The following is a 17,572-nucleotide window of genomic DNA, read 5'->3' on the forward strand; positions in this document are numbered from 1 at the left end:
CATATGACAAAGAGTTACAGAAATTTATGAAAAACCTGACAAAATCTACCTTCCAATTTTTCCTTTACTCAATGACTCATAACAAATTTCATATTAAGTGAAGTTTGCTAAGATGAACGGAGGACTATATACAGTTTTGTGGTATTCAAAACAGTATATCAAAGGTTTATGCTCATGATTCTTGGTTACGTTTTCCGGCCAATCGTCACCATCCACTAAAAATACCAGGTCGAGCCTCCACCTCTCCTCTCTCTCCCCGCTCCCAATTCCCCATCATCCAAACCCTGCTGGTTTTGCAACAGCACTTGTGAGTTAAGGAGGAAATGAGGATCAGTTTGGTTCCTCACTCCCCCCCAAATATATCCTAGATTGAAGGAATCTGAAGTCCTGCTGGAAGTTGAACCTCTACTCCGTGTTCTAGTCTGATTCCGCTGCTTGAAAAGAGAATTAGGATACTCTGCAGCCTGGTGCCAAAAATAGCTGAAATGACTGAATCTCTGAACAGGACAAACAGGGAAGTAGCGTGGCCTAATGGAAAGAGCACAGGACCCAGGTTATCACCCCGGCTCCGCCACTTATCCGCTTGTGTGACCTTGGGTAAGTCAGGAGACTTCTCCGTGACTCAGTTACCTCACCCGTAAAATGGGGATAAGAGCGTGAGCCCCGTATGGGACATGGACTGTGTCCAACCTATCTTGTATCTACTCCAGTGCTTAGTAAAGTGCCTGGCGCATAGTAAGCTCTTAAATAACATTAAAAAAAAACAAACCAGTGCTCTAGGCTGATGCTGACTGAGGTCCTTACTGTGGCCTAACCTGATCATCTGTGTACTTTGTTTTTGGCCCCACCAAGGGGACAAACACAAAAAATGCTATTTTATACTGGCAATCAAGAATTATGGCAGGCTATAGTAGGGCACAAGTCATCCCTTGGAAATCCAAAATCCCTGGCTACACAATGGTCTCCCTTTCAAAACACACACGTACATCATCATCAATCGTATTTATTGAGCGCTTACTGTGTGCAGAGCACTGTACTAAGCGCTTGGGAAGTACAAGTTGGCAACAACGTACACATGCAAGCACGCACACGCAAATACATGCACACTCCGGTGCATTTGCGACTCACCAGTCCCAGATCCCCGAGGAGCCGGCAGGGCGATACGAATACAACCATTGGCCACCTCAGTAAAGATGTCTGGGTTGCGGCATGCAGCCGGTCCAAGCACCCGCAGTATGTAGTTGATTTCCCGAGAGCCAAGGCTGCCGGACACCACCCCAGATGTAGTGCTACCTGCTCCACTGGTAGCTGCTGAACGCACAACCTAATTATTTAAAAGGGAAAAGGACATCTGTTCAGTATCGACAGGGATCCCATTGCCAAGGCTTCTTGTGATACAAGTCTTAAGGATGGGGTTAAGTGATAAAAGGGATCCTTTAGGCTCAAAATACAGACAAGGGAGACCTCTAGCACAGTCATTTTGCGTAGTCATATTTTCTATGCCTCACTCAACCTCCCCGTGTACAATCAATGGACCTGGGCACTGTGAGGTCGGGTATTTAATACCTCTATGAAAAGAAATCCAAGTAACAAATCAGCCACTTCCTCATCAGCTTTCAAAATCTTCTACCCTAACGTCTCCTTTCGCAATTCGGTAATTTCAGTGACCCCCCCCAACACTCTCCCTTGACTTTCACAGAGATTACAACCTTGGATTCCTGTTCCCCAAGTTCCGCCTTCCAATTTAAGCTACGCCACGTAGCAAGTCCCGTAAATCCCAGATTAAAGCTCACACACCTTTTCCATCGTGTGCCGCAGGGTGCAGGGGTCCTCAATGATGTGTCGGAAGAGGAGGGTGACCAGGGGTGTGAAGCCATTGAAGCCTGAGCTCTGCGTCAAGTTCAGGATCATGCGGGTGCTCTTCAGCTCCGCAAACATCATGGCGTACTTGTGGTCGCGGGTAAGCCGGAGGCAAAGACGCAAAGTGGCGTGCAGCGTATCTGGATCGACAGGGACCCCCAGCATGCTAACGCAGGCTCGAATCAAGACGGTCACCATCTCCTCCGTCAGACCCTGGATCATGATGTCCCCCAGTTTGGTGTCTTCGGGCGTCAGCTCCTTCTCGGTGCTTGCACTCTCTGGGGGCAGGGGAATTTCTGGGAAAAAAAAGTAGGCAGGCAAATTTAAGGCACGGACTCGATTCCATCCAGATCCTTTTTGGTATGCTACCTCAGAAATCCAAGGAAACTTTGAATTCTTACTGTTAGCAAATGTTTCCTCTATTTTAACACCTCTCCTCAGTCCTCATTATACAAGCTAGATGGACTTCCCAGTAAAGGAAGGGTGACTCAGTTCATTCCTAACAAAGCCACTGAATCCACCGCAGGAGTCTTAGCACGACCCACTGCATCATCTTCTGATCTGTTTAAAAGTTCGAGTCATTTTCACGAATCTTGCTCTCCAAGGATTAATTTAAGTTTCTTTAGAACACGGTCAACTAGCTGGAAACTTGTTTAGTCAAATGATGTCTGCAGGTTCTTAGAGAAAGATTTGTGCATTTTCCTTTCTAAGTTCCCCAAGAACCAATACAACACTGCACACAACAAACACCAGTGTAATTAATGTCAGGACCTGCAAAACTTTCAGTTGACAACTTCAACAGATTAACCTTCAAACAATGGTACTCTAAACTTTTAGACATTTCACAAGGTATCTTGAAGCAAGTTGGAAAAGTCCAACTAATGACTTCAGCCAAGGAGCAAACCTCCCAGAAACAGAGACATAAAAGGACGGTCCATACCATTAGCTTTCTCCTCCTTGGGTTTGATTTCCATCTCTTTCCCTTCATCAAGGGTTTTCTCCAGCTCTTGCCCATTGCCGTTTTTGGAGTTTTTGTTTAACCGTGGCACTCTCAAGAGAGTCAGCATCACTGGACGTCTGTTACCTGTTTCTTCATTAACCTGGAAAGGTGACAGGGACAGGTGGATTGGGAGCGTTGTATTCAGAAATAACAGTTGCACTCACTTATTTCCAAAGCACAGAACTTGATTCACCATCATCCTTTTCACTTCTTGAGACTAGCCATGAAATGTGCAGGAAAATGAACGATAAATGTCTACGGACAGACAATTTTCAGGAGGGTTAGTGAATTTGGTATAAGGCCCCCCACAAAAAAGCAGTGGTCACAGAACAGATTTAAAAGAGTCTGATAACACTTCCTTTTTCTGGGGCATGAGAGGACAGCCTCATATCCTGCTAAGCAGCATGGCATAGTGGAAAGAGCACGGGTTTGGGAGTCAGAAGGTCATGGGTTCTAATCCCGGCTCAGCCACTTGTCTGCTGTGTGACCCTGGGCACACTTCTCTGGGCCTCAGTTCCCTTATCTGTAAAATGGGGATTAAGACTGTGAGCCCCACGTGGGACAGGGACTCTGTCCAAACCCATTTGCTGGTAATTACCCCAGCATATAGTACAGTGCCTGGCACACATTAAGCTCTTAAATATTATTATTATTATTATTATTGTCCTAGTACCAGAGGACTGAGAAGCACATCACTTCAGGGCATGGTGAAATGGCCCATGTGGAAGTTTAGTCTTCCTGCAGCTGTTTTCAATCAATTGTATTTGAGTGCTTACTGTGTGCACAGCACAGTTCTAACAGTTTATGAGAGTACACTATAAAAGTTGGTAGACTGATCTCCTATCCACGAGGAGCTTACAGACAGACATTAAAAAGAATTACAGGAAATGTTCATGAGTGCTGTGGGGCGGAGGGCGAGATAAATAAAGGGTACAGATCTAAATGTGAAAAGGCCCTTTATCCTGAGAGCAACACTCAGCTGGACTACAAACCCCATAAAGATGAGCAAGAGTTCTCAATAAAATTCAGTATATCTGTCCCCTGCTAGTGTCTTCTGGACACTTTGGCCATTCTATTCAATTCCTGGCCTAAATATAGTTAAAGGAAACCCTCAGCACTATCCTAAATGTTTAGTTACAGCTCTGGATGTCATACCTGAACCATAGTAGTGAACTGAACAGTGTATCTTCTCCGGCCAGCTGTGAAGCGAACACTTGTCTCTCCGGCTTTCCAGGCGGCGTCAATGGTGCTGTTGTTGCTTGCGCTGTAGCTACACCAGCGTCCAGAGCGATCGTCAAACCAGCGCCAATTATTACTGTTGGCCTGTAAGTACTAGACAGAGAATGGCAAGTTATTGTTGCGGCAAGACCTGAGGTGACTTTAGACCGGGGAAGGCTGGCTCCTCTTCCTGGGGATATTCACTAATCAAAACCCTTCTTGGAGGGGGTGGAAGTAAAGGCATGTTCTTAAAGGTTTAATTCTTCTCTTGGTGGCCTGCACTGAGGACTGCTTTTCAAAGAAATGTCAATTCCGTAATACAGCAAAGACCTTCCCTGGGATAATCAGCCTAAAAGATTATTTTGGTTTACCCCACCTAACAAAAACTGGCCACCACCCATCAAGAGATTTGAACCTCAGTCCGATTCCCTTGGCCTCCCGCTCCCCTTTCCTCTTTGGGAAGCAGCGTGGCTTAGTGGGATGAGCCCGGGCTTGGGAGTTGGAAGTCATGGGTTCTAATCCTGACTCCACCACTTGTCAGCTGCGTGACTTTGGGCAAGTCACTTAACTTCTCTGTGCCCTCAGTTACCTCATCTGTAAAATGGGGATTAAGACTGAGCCCCACATGAGACAGCCTGATAACCCTGTCCCCACCCCAGTGCTTAGAACAGTGCTTGGCACATAGTAAGTGCTTAACAAATACCATAATTATTATTATTATTATTATTATTATTATTATTATTTTCACCCTAGGGCTTGCAACTGTTACAACTCTACAACAGATCCCAGAGACCTACCTTGTTCATCTGTGCTCTCCTTTTAGAAGAAATAGCTGTCTTCTCATAAAAGTCTATCAGGAGCAGTACTGGGGTAATCCACCTGAAATGGGACAGTTGATCTTGTTTCAGTTAACATGAAGACTGCACAAACAGGAACTACTGGAACGTTTAGGGATCTAAATTAGCTTACTACAGGAAGCATTCACAGTGCTGATCCTCATAGCAAAATCACTACCTAATTAAAGCTTCACCCCACATGCTGTGAAGAGGACGCGCAGTTGCGGGCTAGTAAAACCCGAACAAGAGACCAACCGAAAACAATCACTTACTTAGGTGTTTGAACTTCCTTCTGTTCTTTGGCTGCTTGTAGACAAGGCTGAACTACCTCTAACAGTTTAATCAAAACATTCAGGATTCCACTGGATTCAACCACCCGAGCACACGGCAGCTTCAGTTCCTAAATGAACATCCAAGGGAAAAAAAAAAAGGGGGGGTTGGGATTGCAATGGAAAACAATATTAACTGAAGATCATTTGACTAGGATGAAGCTACTGGGGAATCAAGATGCCACTAATCATGCCTGGATAGTTTTCTGGGAGAAGGAATTAGGACCGTGGAAACTTATATGTACCCTGCCCACGGAGTTGGACATTCCTAAGAAATTCCAAGGGTTTTTTTAATTTTTAAGGCATTAGTTTTTCAAGTCTAAAGTTCTCCAGCATTGGCAGATGTCACCTAGTCATATGGCGGTTGGCTGCCTAGCACAATCACCTCTGCAGAACTAAAGACTGTCTTAAACAATGGATTTGGAACTACACTTTAGTACCATGGAAGTGAAACCTTGAAGCCTGGAGCCTAACCACCTCAAAAAACCTATTTATTACTCTATTTATTTATTTATTACTCTATTTATTTATTTTACTTGTACCTATCTATTCTATTTATTTTATTTTGTTAGTATGTTTGGTTTTGTTCTCTGTCTCCCCCTTTTAGACTGTGAGCCCAATGTTGGGTAGGGACTGTCTCTATATGTTGCCAATTTGTACTTCCCAAGCGCTTAGTACAGTGCTCTGCACATAGTAAGCGCTCAATAAATACGATTGATGATGATGAAAAAACCCTCAATAAACAAAAACACAATTCCCCCCTCCCACCAAAAAAACCCAACACAAAACCCCCCACAAAACCAAAAAGCCCCCTCCCCCACCACACACAAATTCCAACAACCCACACTGTGGAATGAATAAGAAATTCCTAACCCAGTTTACACATGGAGATTCAAAGACATCTAGGCAAGCTGCTCAAATTCCTCTACCAAATGAACAATGACTACCTTAGAATAAAAGTAAGCTTTCTGCAGACTCCCCTTGCACCCTCTTCTAGTGCACTGGCCAGAATTAAGGAAGCTGTGCCGCTTCAATTCTGAGGCCGCCTTATCCTTTCAACAACTTGTTAATTCTACCATGATAAAGTTATGACAGCTCAAGTTTCTGCTACAGATATTCACTACCGAACGAGTACAAGGATAAAAACTAGTGTTCCCCGACAGGATAGGAGGCAGAAAGAGAAAACAATTAGCCAGGTACGGGCTAAGCCTTACCTCAAAGAGCAGTGTCAAAAGCAAGATCCTGGTTGCCAAATTGGAGGCCTGAGGGAGGGTGGCCATTTGACTGATCCATTCAGAGACTGTTTTTGTGTCACTAGTTGTTAAGGGGAGAGCTGCTTTGATTAAAACATCAGCTGCTTCCCATACCTAACAGAGCAAAAAAACAGAAAAACCTGGTAATCAAGTGTCAACCTGAATGTTATATCTTTCCTAGAAGCAATATAGAAATACACAGGTTTTCCTTAAAGCCGCTTTCACTTATTCAAATACTTCCCCACAGAGTGGGGAGGTTTGTGACTCAGTAAGGCCATCAGTCAATAACTCAAACGTTGACCCTGTTGATGGGAATTGGGTAGAGGGAAAATAAAACCCACCGAGGGAAAGCTTCTTTTGGACTCTTTCAACCATAAAATGAGTAATCTGGAAAAAAATGAATAACCTTGCCTCCTTGATGCTCTTCACCTGGTGAGCATCGATTCTTTCAATCTAATTTATTGAGCGCTTATTGTGTGCAGAGCACTGTACTAAGCCTTCACCTCCCCCCACCGACCTCATTACGGTTTTCATATCTCAAAACCAACTGTTACACTGTACATTCCCAAGCGCTTAGCACAGAGCTCGCCCCACAGTGAGTGCTCAATACCACGGATTGATTTATAAAGCAATCGATAAATATTCCTTAGAAATCAAGGTCTATCAATTCAGAGTTGTTTTAAAGACTGTGGACCTCGCTTCTAAACAGCAATGATCAGATGTTTCAGAACTATATCCACCCGGCTCAACGGACATCTCTCCCTTTTCCCGGACTCCAGAGGCCCTCACCTGATTAACGACCTGCTTCAGAATCATGTCCCGGTAGTCGGCTCCATTACGTTTGATGGCCGTCATCACGAGATCACACACGCGGTAAACTGTATCTGGCAGCTCATCTAGGAGATGAAAGCAGCCTGGCAGCATGGTGTCCGTGAAACTGTGCAGCTCCTCCTGCTCTAGGGGCTCAGCATCCTGGAATTTCTCCAAGCATTTGGCCTCCTCTTCTTCCTGCTTTTCCCGGGCTTTACGTTCTTCCTCCTCCTTCCTGCAGGCAGCTTCCTGCAAGCAGTACAGAAATGATTGCCAAAGTTGCAAACAGGTGAATCCCCCCTTAAATTTCCTTGAATAATTTTTTCCACTGACATCCATTCACTCATTCAATCGTAATTATTGAGCGCTTACTGTGTGAAGAGGACTGTACTAAGCACATGGGAAAGTACAACATGGCTATCGATCCATGTTGTCCTATCCCCTCCTAGGGGGGCTCTGAATTTGATTACCTCAGGTGATTCTGCCCTCTGATCCATAGGAATATCCTGTCCCAAAGACATGGCAATGGCTCGCATCATCTGGTCTTCTTCTGACATGCTCAGATCCTGCAGAGCAACAACAACGCATCCGGCACCTGCACCGTCAGGGTAAAGCCTCCCGCCCCCAGAAAAAACTAATCGCGGGGTTTACTTTAAGATCCGCTTAGGCCCTGCTGAGAGCTCACCTCCTCCAGGAGGCCTTCCCAGACTGAGCCCCTTCTTTCCTCTCCCCCTCGTCCCCCTCTCCATCCCCCCATCTTACCTCCTTCCCTTCCCCACAGCACCTGTATATATGTATATATGGTTGTACATATTTATTACTCTATTTATTTATTTATCTTACTTGTACATTTCTATCCTATTTATTTTATTTTGTTGGTATGTTTGGTTCTGTTCTCTGTCTCCCCCTTTTAGACTGTGAGCCCACTGTTGGGTAGGGACTGTCTCTATGTGTTGCCAATTTGTACTTCCCAAGCGCTTAGTACAGTGCTCTGCACATAGTAAGCGCTCAATAAATACGATTGACTGATTGATTGATTGATCCGCTCCAGGCAGAATCATTGAGGACAGGACGTCTCCTGATAAAGTTCTTATACAAACCTAGCCAATATTACATACACTTGTAAAGACCAGCAAAAGCAGTTAAAGGGAGAGTGCGGATGAGTTTCCACAGCTTCATCAACCCGTGGAAACGTCTTCCAACTGCAAATATGAGTTTCTCCTTCAGAAACCAAGTAAGCCACAATCTTTGAGAGACCCACATTGTTTGGGAGGAAACGTTGTAGCAGAGATTGGCACCAAAAAAAGCCCACGGTAGGCACTGTGCAGAAACGAGTTAAATTCCTACCACTACTGGTCTCTGGAAGGTTGCAATGGAGAGGTCTGAGAAACGGAAAATAACTACTGGAAGGAGGATTAGCAGTGAAAGAAAGAGACACTTTCAAGCAGGCTAGTATACCATTCCCTTTAGCAGTGCAGCTAGAAGCAATTAACTTACCCGCACAACTCCACCCATCAGGGGAGGCGGGTGCGTCAGTAAGTATTCTGTGGCTTGCTCCATGGTGCTGGTATTTAGTAGGGCCTCCATAGCATGCTCCCTTGTGAAGCCCATGTCCATTAACTGAAAAAGAGAAAGCATAATTCAAGAATCATAAGTGGGAGACATAACAAGTGCCAATTATGCAAGTTTTTGTTAGATGAAACCGCTAAAATGATCAGACAGAGGAAGAAAGCCCACAAAGCTCACTGCCTGAAGAGTTGCGGCGATGCTCGGTACGGTTCTCCCAGGCACACACAGCTATCAAACAACACCAAAGCCGCTTAATTTGAGGAAAAGGATCCAGATCAAAGGGACTAAGTTCTCCACTTTATTGGTGGCCCCCAAAGGCCTAGTGGAGTGCTCTTTAGCAACAGGGACTCTGATGCAGATAATCATGAGATCAAGAACAGGGAGGTGGAAGTTTCAAGCCTTCAAAAATAAAAGCTGCTTTTTTACAGAGAGATGGATTGTGTACGCTAACCTGAATTCTCCAGAAGTGTGGAGGCACTCTACATGACACACCGGTGTCTTAAAAAACATTAAAGGGGCTCTCTCCCTGGACAGCACACAATCTAACCCAAAAAAGCACATGAGGACTCCCCTCATCCTACAGGAGAAAGCCTCTCCCCACCTCCAGTTTCCTGATAGTGCTGTCATTGGCTCCAAGAAGCAAGCACTGCCTTTGAAAGAGAACAAACCCGTGCAGCATTGAGGTTACGAGATACCTATCTTTGGCGAAGGGACACCAGATGATCACTTTGAAAGATGCAGTAGGTGGGCTCTGAACTTGATGGTGAGATTGGGGCGTTTAACAGAGATGCTTGAATAGACCCACACCCAAGCAGTAATGGCTACTGAAACGGAGGAAAGACCACATAGCTACTCTAGAAATTTCGTCCAACTGCTGTTAAGGATCACCACAGAAGGTACTTGTCCCTTCCAGAGGACTCCACCCTTTTTAAGAGAAAGGGGTGCAGCTGAGGCCACTATGTTGGCCCTCATCCTCTTCAAGGTGGCCCACCCTGGGAAGATACAGCGTTCTGAAAAATCAAAGAGCTAGCTATTCATCTTCTGAAAGTTTGAGGTGAACCAGGTAGTAATGGATTGAACTCGACATCAGGGATAAGGGTAGTCTATCCTGGAGATTTACCATCAGGAAAAAACGTGGGAGGGTTGACAGTCAAGAAAATGTAGAAGCTACCATAGGGAGGAAGCTCTGATCAGCACCAGAGGTACCTTGAGGGCTGGGGTAAAGAATCTGTTAAATGGGCGATACCTGTTTTTCTTCCTACTTAGACTATGAGCCCTGTGTGGGACAAGAGACTGTCTGACCTGATTATCTTGCATCTTCCCCAGTGCTCAGAGCAGTCCTTGACACTTACTAAGTGCTTAACAAATACCACTACTATTAAAGGGATTATTCATTCATTCATTCACTCACTTGGATTAGAAAGACATGGGTTAAGTGGTAGCACAGGGGCCCTCGCTGACAAGAAAGAGGCGACAAGCATCAGACCTAAAGGATTTAAGGCCACAGATATGCAGGGGCTTGATAAAGTAGATAAGGCTTTATCATCTCCAGATAGCATCCCGAGGAATGGATGAGTCTTAATTGATGGCAGAACCATAAATAAGTCCTCCAGGAACAGTGTGGGAGCTTCCCAATGCCCTATTTCTAAGGCAAACATGAAACATAGAGACGACATCAGTACGCTAGGTCCATTGGTGACAAAGCAGTCTAAGATGAAAAGGACTCAGTGCCCAAATGAGAGGACAGAACATGCTGGTGGTCAGTCTCTGGAATGCCAACACATCCCGAAGACAAGGCGGAGCCCTTCTGTCCACCTCCCATCCAAAAGATGCCAAGCTACCGGTGCGAAGGGTTTGTGGATCTGGATGTCACATTTGAGTAGAAGATGAGTGGATCGTGCCGAGTGGGTTGAGTCCTTCCATTATGAGTGTGGCATTCATAAGCAGCTGGTCTTACTTGACCCAAAGAGGGCTTCTTTAAGTTCACTCTTCCGCAGTCCGTCTGACAGAATCTTGTACAATAGGGAGCACAGGAAGAGGCCCAGAAACCAACTATTCCAATCCAGCATCAGCTTGGATGCTGCCTGTGTCCCGGAGGAGATGACTGGGGACCTTCGATGATCCAACAGTCCTTGTGTAAGCTGAAGACAGAGAAGACATTCTTCGGGAGCCAAGGCTTCAACTGAAGTCTGCCCAACAGGATGTTTTTGGATGCCCAGTTTCCCCAATCAATAGTATTTATTGAGTGCTTACTATGTGCAGAGCACTGAACTAAGCATTTGGAAGAGTACCATACAACTGAATTGGCAGAAACGCTTCTGCCCACAATGAGCTTAGTGTCTGGAGGGGAAGACAGATAGCAATATTGACTTAAATAAGTAACTTATATCATTTAAAGATATGTACACAAATGCCTTGGAGTTGGGGTGGGGCGAATATCAAATATCCAAAGGTCACAGATCTCCACTGTGGAGATTCCAATTAGAGAGCCCCAGAGAAGATAAAGGCAGCCAGAGACCTAAAGTGTTTGACTTATGGCACGTACAATGCAAGTAAATTTACACCTTACTTCAAGCCATAAATCACCAGGTCTCCAGAGGCATGGGAAAGCATGGATTTCCCATATTAATTAATTAATATTAATAACAATTGTGGCATTTATTAAGTGCCTATTATCTACCAGGCACTGTACAAAGCGCTGGAGTAGAGACAAAGTAATTGGGTTTGGACAGAGTTCCTGTCCCACATGGGGCTCACAGTCCAAATCCCCATTTTACAGATGAGGTGCATGAGGCACAGAAGTGAAACGACTTGTCCAAGGTCACATAACAGACAAGTGGCAGAGCCAGGATTAGAACCCAGGTTCTTCTACTTTTCAGGCCCATGTTCTATCCATTAGGCAACACTGCTTTCCTGTTCCCCCTCCTACTTAAAACTGTGAGCCCTACGTGGGCCAGGGACCGTGTCCAACTTGATTATCTTGTATCTACCCCAGCACTTAGAACAATGCTTGGCACAAGCCTTTAAATATAATAGAAAAAGACAAGGGGAGGGAAAGTCAGAGGGGGTGGAATCACTAAGGACAGTTGGCATATCCATTTTACTACCAACTGCCAGCTACCCTGCTGTGGAACTTCTCGGAAAAGTGAAAAACATAAATGTAGCTACATTACTCATCTACTCCTATGGAGCCAATGTATCGTACTTGATGACAGTCGATCAAATTGGAGAGCACAGTGGTATATGGACAAGCAGCGTGGCTCAGTGGAAAGAGCTTGGGCTTGGGAGTCAGAGGTCAAGGGTTCTAATCCCTGCTCCACTACAAGTCTGCTGTGAGACCTTGGGCAAGTCACTTTACTTCTCTGAGCCTCAATTCCCTCATCTGTAAAATGGGAATTACGATTGTGAGCCCCACATGGGACAACCTGATCGCCTTGCATCCCCCCCAGCGCCTAGAACAGTGCTTTACTCATAGCAAACGCTTAACAAATGTGATTATGATTATCATTATTATACTGCAGTTGGGGTCTCAATCTGTTCTGTGACCTTGGTACCTGTTCTCCCTAAATGACTAAAGTGGCCACCCCCGTACCCGGCACCTCACTGGGGTCATGTGTGGCTAGATTTTAAAAGGGGTGGCTGGGGATCCTGGTGGCCCTGTCTAGATTCCTATACAGGTTTCCTGCCTCTGGGCACAGATGAATGAAATGACGGCTGTTCAGCTCTTATCTGAATGGTGAAGCAGTGCTAACCGCAAGGAAAGTCCCTGTCCGAGCTCCAGGCCAACTGTACGCCCCAGTCAAGGTTTCTCTTTAGGGGAAAAAAAAGGGAGGACCCAAGGTAGCTTTATATGCTTTCTCGGTTTGGTTCATCCTGGTAGATCTTGCCAAATCCATATCCGAAAATCTTTCTGGCTTTAAAGATTTTTCACCACGGCTTGAGTTAGGTTAGGCAAGCCACTCAGTCAATGTGATGCGGACCCAGTGACTGCTCCATCTTTTGCTGATGATAAGGGGAATCTGCAAGCTTTGGCTCACTCTTCAAGGGGATCCAAAATGGTTGGAATGGCCTCTTCTGGTAGTAGAGGCATAGTGATGCCCTGGTGCCATCTAATACCTTTAATAATCGAACCATATAAGCCAAATAACTGGTTGAAGCTCCCTGCCTCAGTGCATTTGGATTGACGGACTTCCCATGTTGGCTGACATCAAGCCCCCGAACTAAGGGATTAAGGACAAACATTAAGCACTTTGACATTCAACTTTCCCCGGCACTTTTATACATACCCAATTACATTTTACTGTCCATCTCCCCCTCTAGTCTGTAAGCACCTTGTGGACAGGGATTGCCTATACCTACTCCTTTGTATTGTATTCTCCCAACTGCTTCATACCGAGCTCAATAAAACACCATTGGTTGATTGGATGGCAATATCACTGTTACAGAAACATTCTGTATGACCTTGTGGCCCACAACTCACCAATAACTAAGCAGCAGACAACTGTCTGCTACAGGAAGTAATCATTAGGCACCTCAGGTAATGGATTCACTATTAATGCCTGTTCTTCCTAAAGATAAAATCCCCCAAGTGGGATGACTGTCAGAGAAATCCTCTCCTTTCCAAGGAAGAGGTCCTAAAAGGGGAAGACGAAAATGGGACACATCCTATCACAGCAACGGTGGGTGGGCTGTTGTACCACATATTAGGAGAACATACAATAAGTAAAGATGCAATCCCTCCTCTCAGGACACTCCTTTCGTAGGTCATCAGCAGCCTAAAGTTGGACACATACAGGGGACTGCACAGGCTGAACTGTGTCATGCCATCAAGGAAAAGTATTCTAAGGATGGAAAGAGGGAAAGCTATGACCTAGGTTAAGTTCCATTACCTAACTCAAAAAGCTGAAACACAGGTAACATGGCATTAGGGGCCTTTGGAAAGTCTCTGAAGATGACAAAAGCAGCCTACTAAAAAGAACAGGGATTCCTGGCTCCCTGAAGCCAGGATAAAGAGAGGGAGTGTTGTGTGCTCGTGGGCATAGGCATGATGGAAAAGGGAATGGAGGCTCTTTGGGAGAGAGGGAGCTTCCTTAGGCCGGTGGGTTTTGGTGGCAGACTCCCCTCCTTCCACTTAAGGATGGAAAAGGGGGCAAGTTAATACAGGCACAACAGGACACCTAACTTCACTTCATCTACAAATACGCTCACTATAAACAATATACAGCCAATACCCTCATCACAGCACCTCTATAGAGTCAAGATGACAACACTTGTTCTTAAGCACACATCTTTCAAAGAGATGAGACCCTGGATAACCTACAAAATCTAACATTCAAAGACACGGCAATTGTCCCAACTATTGAGGAAGTCATCACTGCAGCCAGAGCGGTGAAAAATGGTAAAGAATCTGGACCTGAAGGCATGAACAGTCGAGAGCTACATTGTTTAAAAGTTCATGCACACTTTTCCTCCACATATGGAACACACAGATGTTGCCGAATCTCAAGGTTGCCAACACCAGCCCCAAATTCACAAAGGAAGGTGAAATATCAGTTTGTGGCAAACATCGAGGCATCTCGCTCCTCTTTACTGCTGGCAAGATCCTAGCCATCTTTACTGCTTGCAAGATTGTAGCTAAAGACCTTATGGATTAGCTACAGCGAAATACCTTTGACTTCAAGTGCCTAGAGCCCTAGAGTGGCTTCAGACCCAGAGAATTTGAACTCTGCAGCATCTCCGATTCAGGAAAAGTGCAGGGAGCAACAATGAAGCTCCTCAACGGATTTGACAGGCTTGAGAAAACACCTGAGCCCAGCAGAAGATGTGGATTTTTTGGCGTTGAGTAAGTTGCTGAGAAGCTCATCAAGAGTCTTCAATTGCTTCATGATGGCCTGGCTGGTCACTTCGACAGCCTGGGTGCCATCCCTAGCTGCTAACAGGTTGGAGCTGTATGTCAGGCCCACTCCCGCTAGAGGATGTGACCATGAGCCTGGATGCTGGCTTTAAAAATATATTTCCAAACCTCTGGGATATTCTTCCAACTAAATCCATTACAAGCGCCTCAGAAGTTCTAGAGAGACACTTAAAAGGCAGAGGTCTGCTGGCTCTACAGACATACCTCCAACATGACAAGCAAGTACATATTTAGACTGGCAGGCCCATGTGGACAGGGGCTGTACCCAACTTCATAATCTTTTATCTGCCCAGCACTTGATACAGTGCCTGGCAATTAATAAGCGCTCAAAAAGTACCAAAAATATTACACGTATAAACTGCTTTGTAGAGTCAGTCAGGCTGTATGAACTGACAAGAGATCTGGGAAAAAAAAACCCCACCAAAGAAACCCAATTACAAAAGCAGACCAAAAAACAACACAGCCCCTAAGGTCTAAACACAACCGTAGATCTTTACTGGCTAAATGCTGTGTCAGATTTGTTACCTGGGCAACACAGTCTCCTACAGTGAAGGGAGACAAAGAAATATAAAAGTGGATCAAGAAGGTCAGCACATCCTTTGGGAGATTGCCAGCGGGGTGGCAGTGAGGCATCAGTCTTCAGACCAAACGGAAGGTCTCCAGTACAGTGCAGTACTAAATCTTGTCTAAGGTTGCCAGGCCCGGAACGCCCCCCAAATGCCACTTCCACCTCCTGGAGTGGTTCCGTGGGCCTCGTTTATGGACCGCACCCATTATTAGGTATCAAGATAGGATCAAAAACGAGAAAGCCCTGGAACCAAGTCAGTCTGCTAGCACTGAAGTGATGCTCACCTCAACCCAGCTTCGTTGGGTGGGACATGTGAGAAGAATGGATGACAGTAGGATACCCAAACAGCTGCTGTATGATGTGCTGAAATTGGGCAACTGAAAACAAGGGGGACAGAGGAAACATTTTAAAGGTGTAGTAAAGCCAAGGCTCAGACAATACGGCATCACAGCCCGAACTGGGAGACAACTTCAGCAGACAGACCAGCATGGGGCACTGAAAGAGAGGAACGGCTCTTTCTGAATAGAAGCTCTGGCAGAACCGGGAGATGAGAAGGCTTAAGCAAAAAAACAAAACAACAACAACAAAAAAACACAGCTCCAGGTGCTGCAAACCAACGCACACGACCACAAAAGGACCATCCTTTTCGGTGCAGAGCCTGCACTGGCAATTTCAGCCACACACACCCACAGATGAATCTCACTAAGAGTAGCACTGTCTTCAAGTATGAAAGACAGCTACATGTAGCTAGAGACTTAAAGGAAGAAAAAAAAAAAAAAGCTAATACGGGGAGTGAGAAAATTCCAAATTTGGCAAACCAAAAATCCAGACTAAGGAAAAGGACACTTACTTCTTCGGGTGGGCACAAAGCTGGAGTTGGGCCAGTGCTCGGTTTATCATTCCTACCCTTGTTCTATTTGTGCAGGGGGGCACAGGAAGGGGTGGAGGGAAGAATCCTATCCTCTGCATCCTACCTGCTGCAACTGCTGCTGGTTGACTTGAGGTTCTCTGCGGGAACCACCTTCCTCCTGTCCCGACTCCTCTTCACCTCGGGCACCTTCCTTCTCCTTGCTCAGTCTCTCTCGGATCACAGGCTCTCCTCGCAAGATGTGGCAAAGGATGGCTAGCATAGATTCGGCCATTCGCCCGCCATAGACTTTCAGTGGCTTCCGATTCCACAAGTTCTTGATACAAGTGAAGGCAGCCTGCACGGAAAGGGCACAGTACATGAACATTCTTTAGTCACAACCATCCCTGAAAGCTTCTGGTCGCAAAAGGGGCTAAGTCTTTAAAATGACAGTTTGGGCCCAACGGAAAGGGAACAAGGGCCTAGCAGCCCAGCAAAAGCAATAATAGAGCCCACTCCCGGGTGTATCAAAGTATCAGTGTGATCACCTTGAGTGATGGTTTCCTCTAATTTTCCATCCCAACCGTGACCCGATCATTAGCAGGACACATCAAAGACCTAGGTGTACTGCATCTACGAAGCTTTCGCATCATATTTTATTCCTCTCCCTAGTCCCAAACAAGCAATCTCCATCACCAATGCACCAGCACCCGGCCAACTGCACCTCGCTACTCAAATACTCCTGCTTCTAAAGACTGTTTCTGTAAACACCTTTAGCCCCGGTATCCGATAATCACCTTCTGAGTCACCACCAAGAAGCGAAGAGCGCTGAACTGGGGGTAGTTCTGGCCCCCGGGCAGTTTAGCAGGCAGGGAGTGTGGCGACTCGAGCACTGTGGTTGGATTCACCATCTTCTCCACCAGCATAAGCCAGGCATCCAGGAATTCTCCTGTTCCATCGGGCAGGTCTGGGTGCTCCAGCCCCTCAGAAACAGGAACTTTGCCTCCCATGGACAGCGCCCAGTTGAAAGTCCTAGGAGGTTGCGAGGAGAGGGAAGACAAAATTACAACTGCAGCATGAAGGCTAGACTTCCAGATTCTCCAGATATAACATGCGTATTGGTGTTATAAGGCCCTTCGCGTCATAGCCCACGACCCAGATCCAGTCTTGACCTCTCAGATTCGCAAGATACTTAAGTCATCAGGATCGCCAAAAGGAAAGAGAAAGATTTGAGCTCAGAGCAGGGCAGGGCTAAAAGTAGAATCTGATATCGGTCATTTTAAAAAATGTATTGGATAGGCACCCATGCTTGCTAGGATGATTTCTGAATAATAATAAATAATAATAATGCCATTTGTTAAGCGCTTT

At 45.7% G+C, this 17,572-nt stretch overlaps 1 protein-coding gene across 7 annotated transcripts in view; it reads right to left on the reverse strand.

Annotated features, from left to right (window-relative positions):
* Nucleotides 1-17,572, reverse strand: part of HUWE1 (HECT, UBA and WWE domain containing E3 ubiquitin protein ligase 1) — a 139,028-nt gene that overhangs the window by 43,826 nt on the left and 77,630 nt on the right. For all 7 annotated transcript variants that reach the window (XM_038747643.1, XM_038747642.1, XM_038747647.1 and 4 more), the window contains 12 exons: nt 17,002-17,236; nt 16,332-16,562; nt 8,804-8,926; nt 7,777-7,872; nt 7,286-7,555; nt 6,458-6,610; nt 5,187-5,314; nt 4,876-4,957; nt 4,016-4,192; nt 2,801-2,960; nt 1,798-2,156; nt 1,129-1,324 (listed from right to left, as the gene is read on the reverse strand). In XM_038747643.1, coding sequence (XP_038603571.1) covers nt 1,129-1,324; nt 1,798-2,156; nt 2,801-2,960; nt 4,016-4,192; nt 4,876-4,957; nt 5,187-5,314; nt 6,458-6,610; nt 7,286-7,555; nt 7,777-7,872; nt 8,804-8,926; nt 16,332-16,562; nt 17,002-17,236 — 2,210 coding nt within the window. The remainder of the gene's footprint in view (nt 1-1,128; nt 1,325-1,797; nt 2,157-2,800; nt 2,961-4,015; nt 4,193-4,875; nt 4,958-5,186; nt 5,315-6,457; nt 6,611-7,285; nt 7,556-7,776; nt 7,873-8,803; nt 8,927-16,331; nt 16,563-17,001; nt 17,237-17,572) is intronic.

The sequence above is a fragment of the Tachyglossus aculeatus genome, chromosome 6 (genome assembly GCF_015852505.1).
Source record: "Tachyglossus aculeatus isolate mTacAcu1 chromosome 6, mTacAcu1.pri, whole genome shotgun sequence".
Classification (NCBI taxonomy): Eukaryota; Metazoa; Chordata; class Mammalia; order Monotremata; family Tachyglossidae; genus Tachyglossus; species Tachyglossus aculeatus.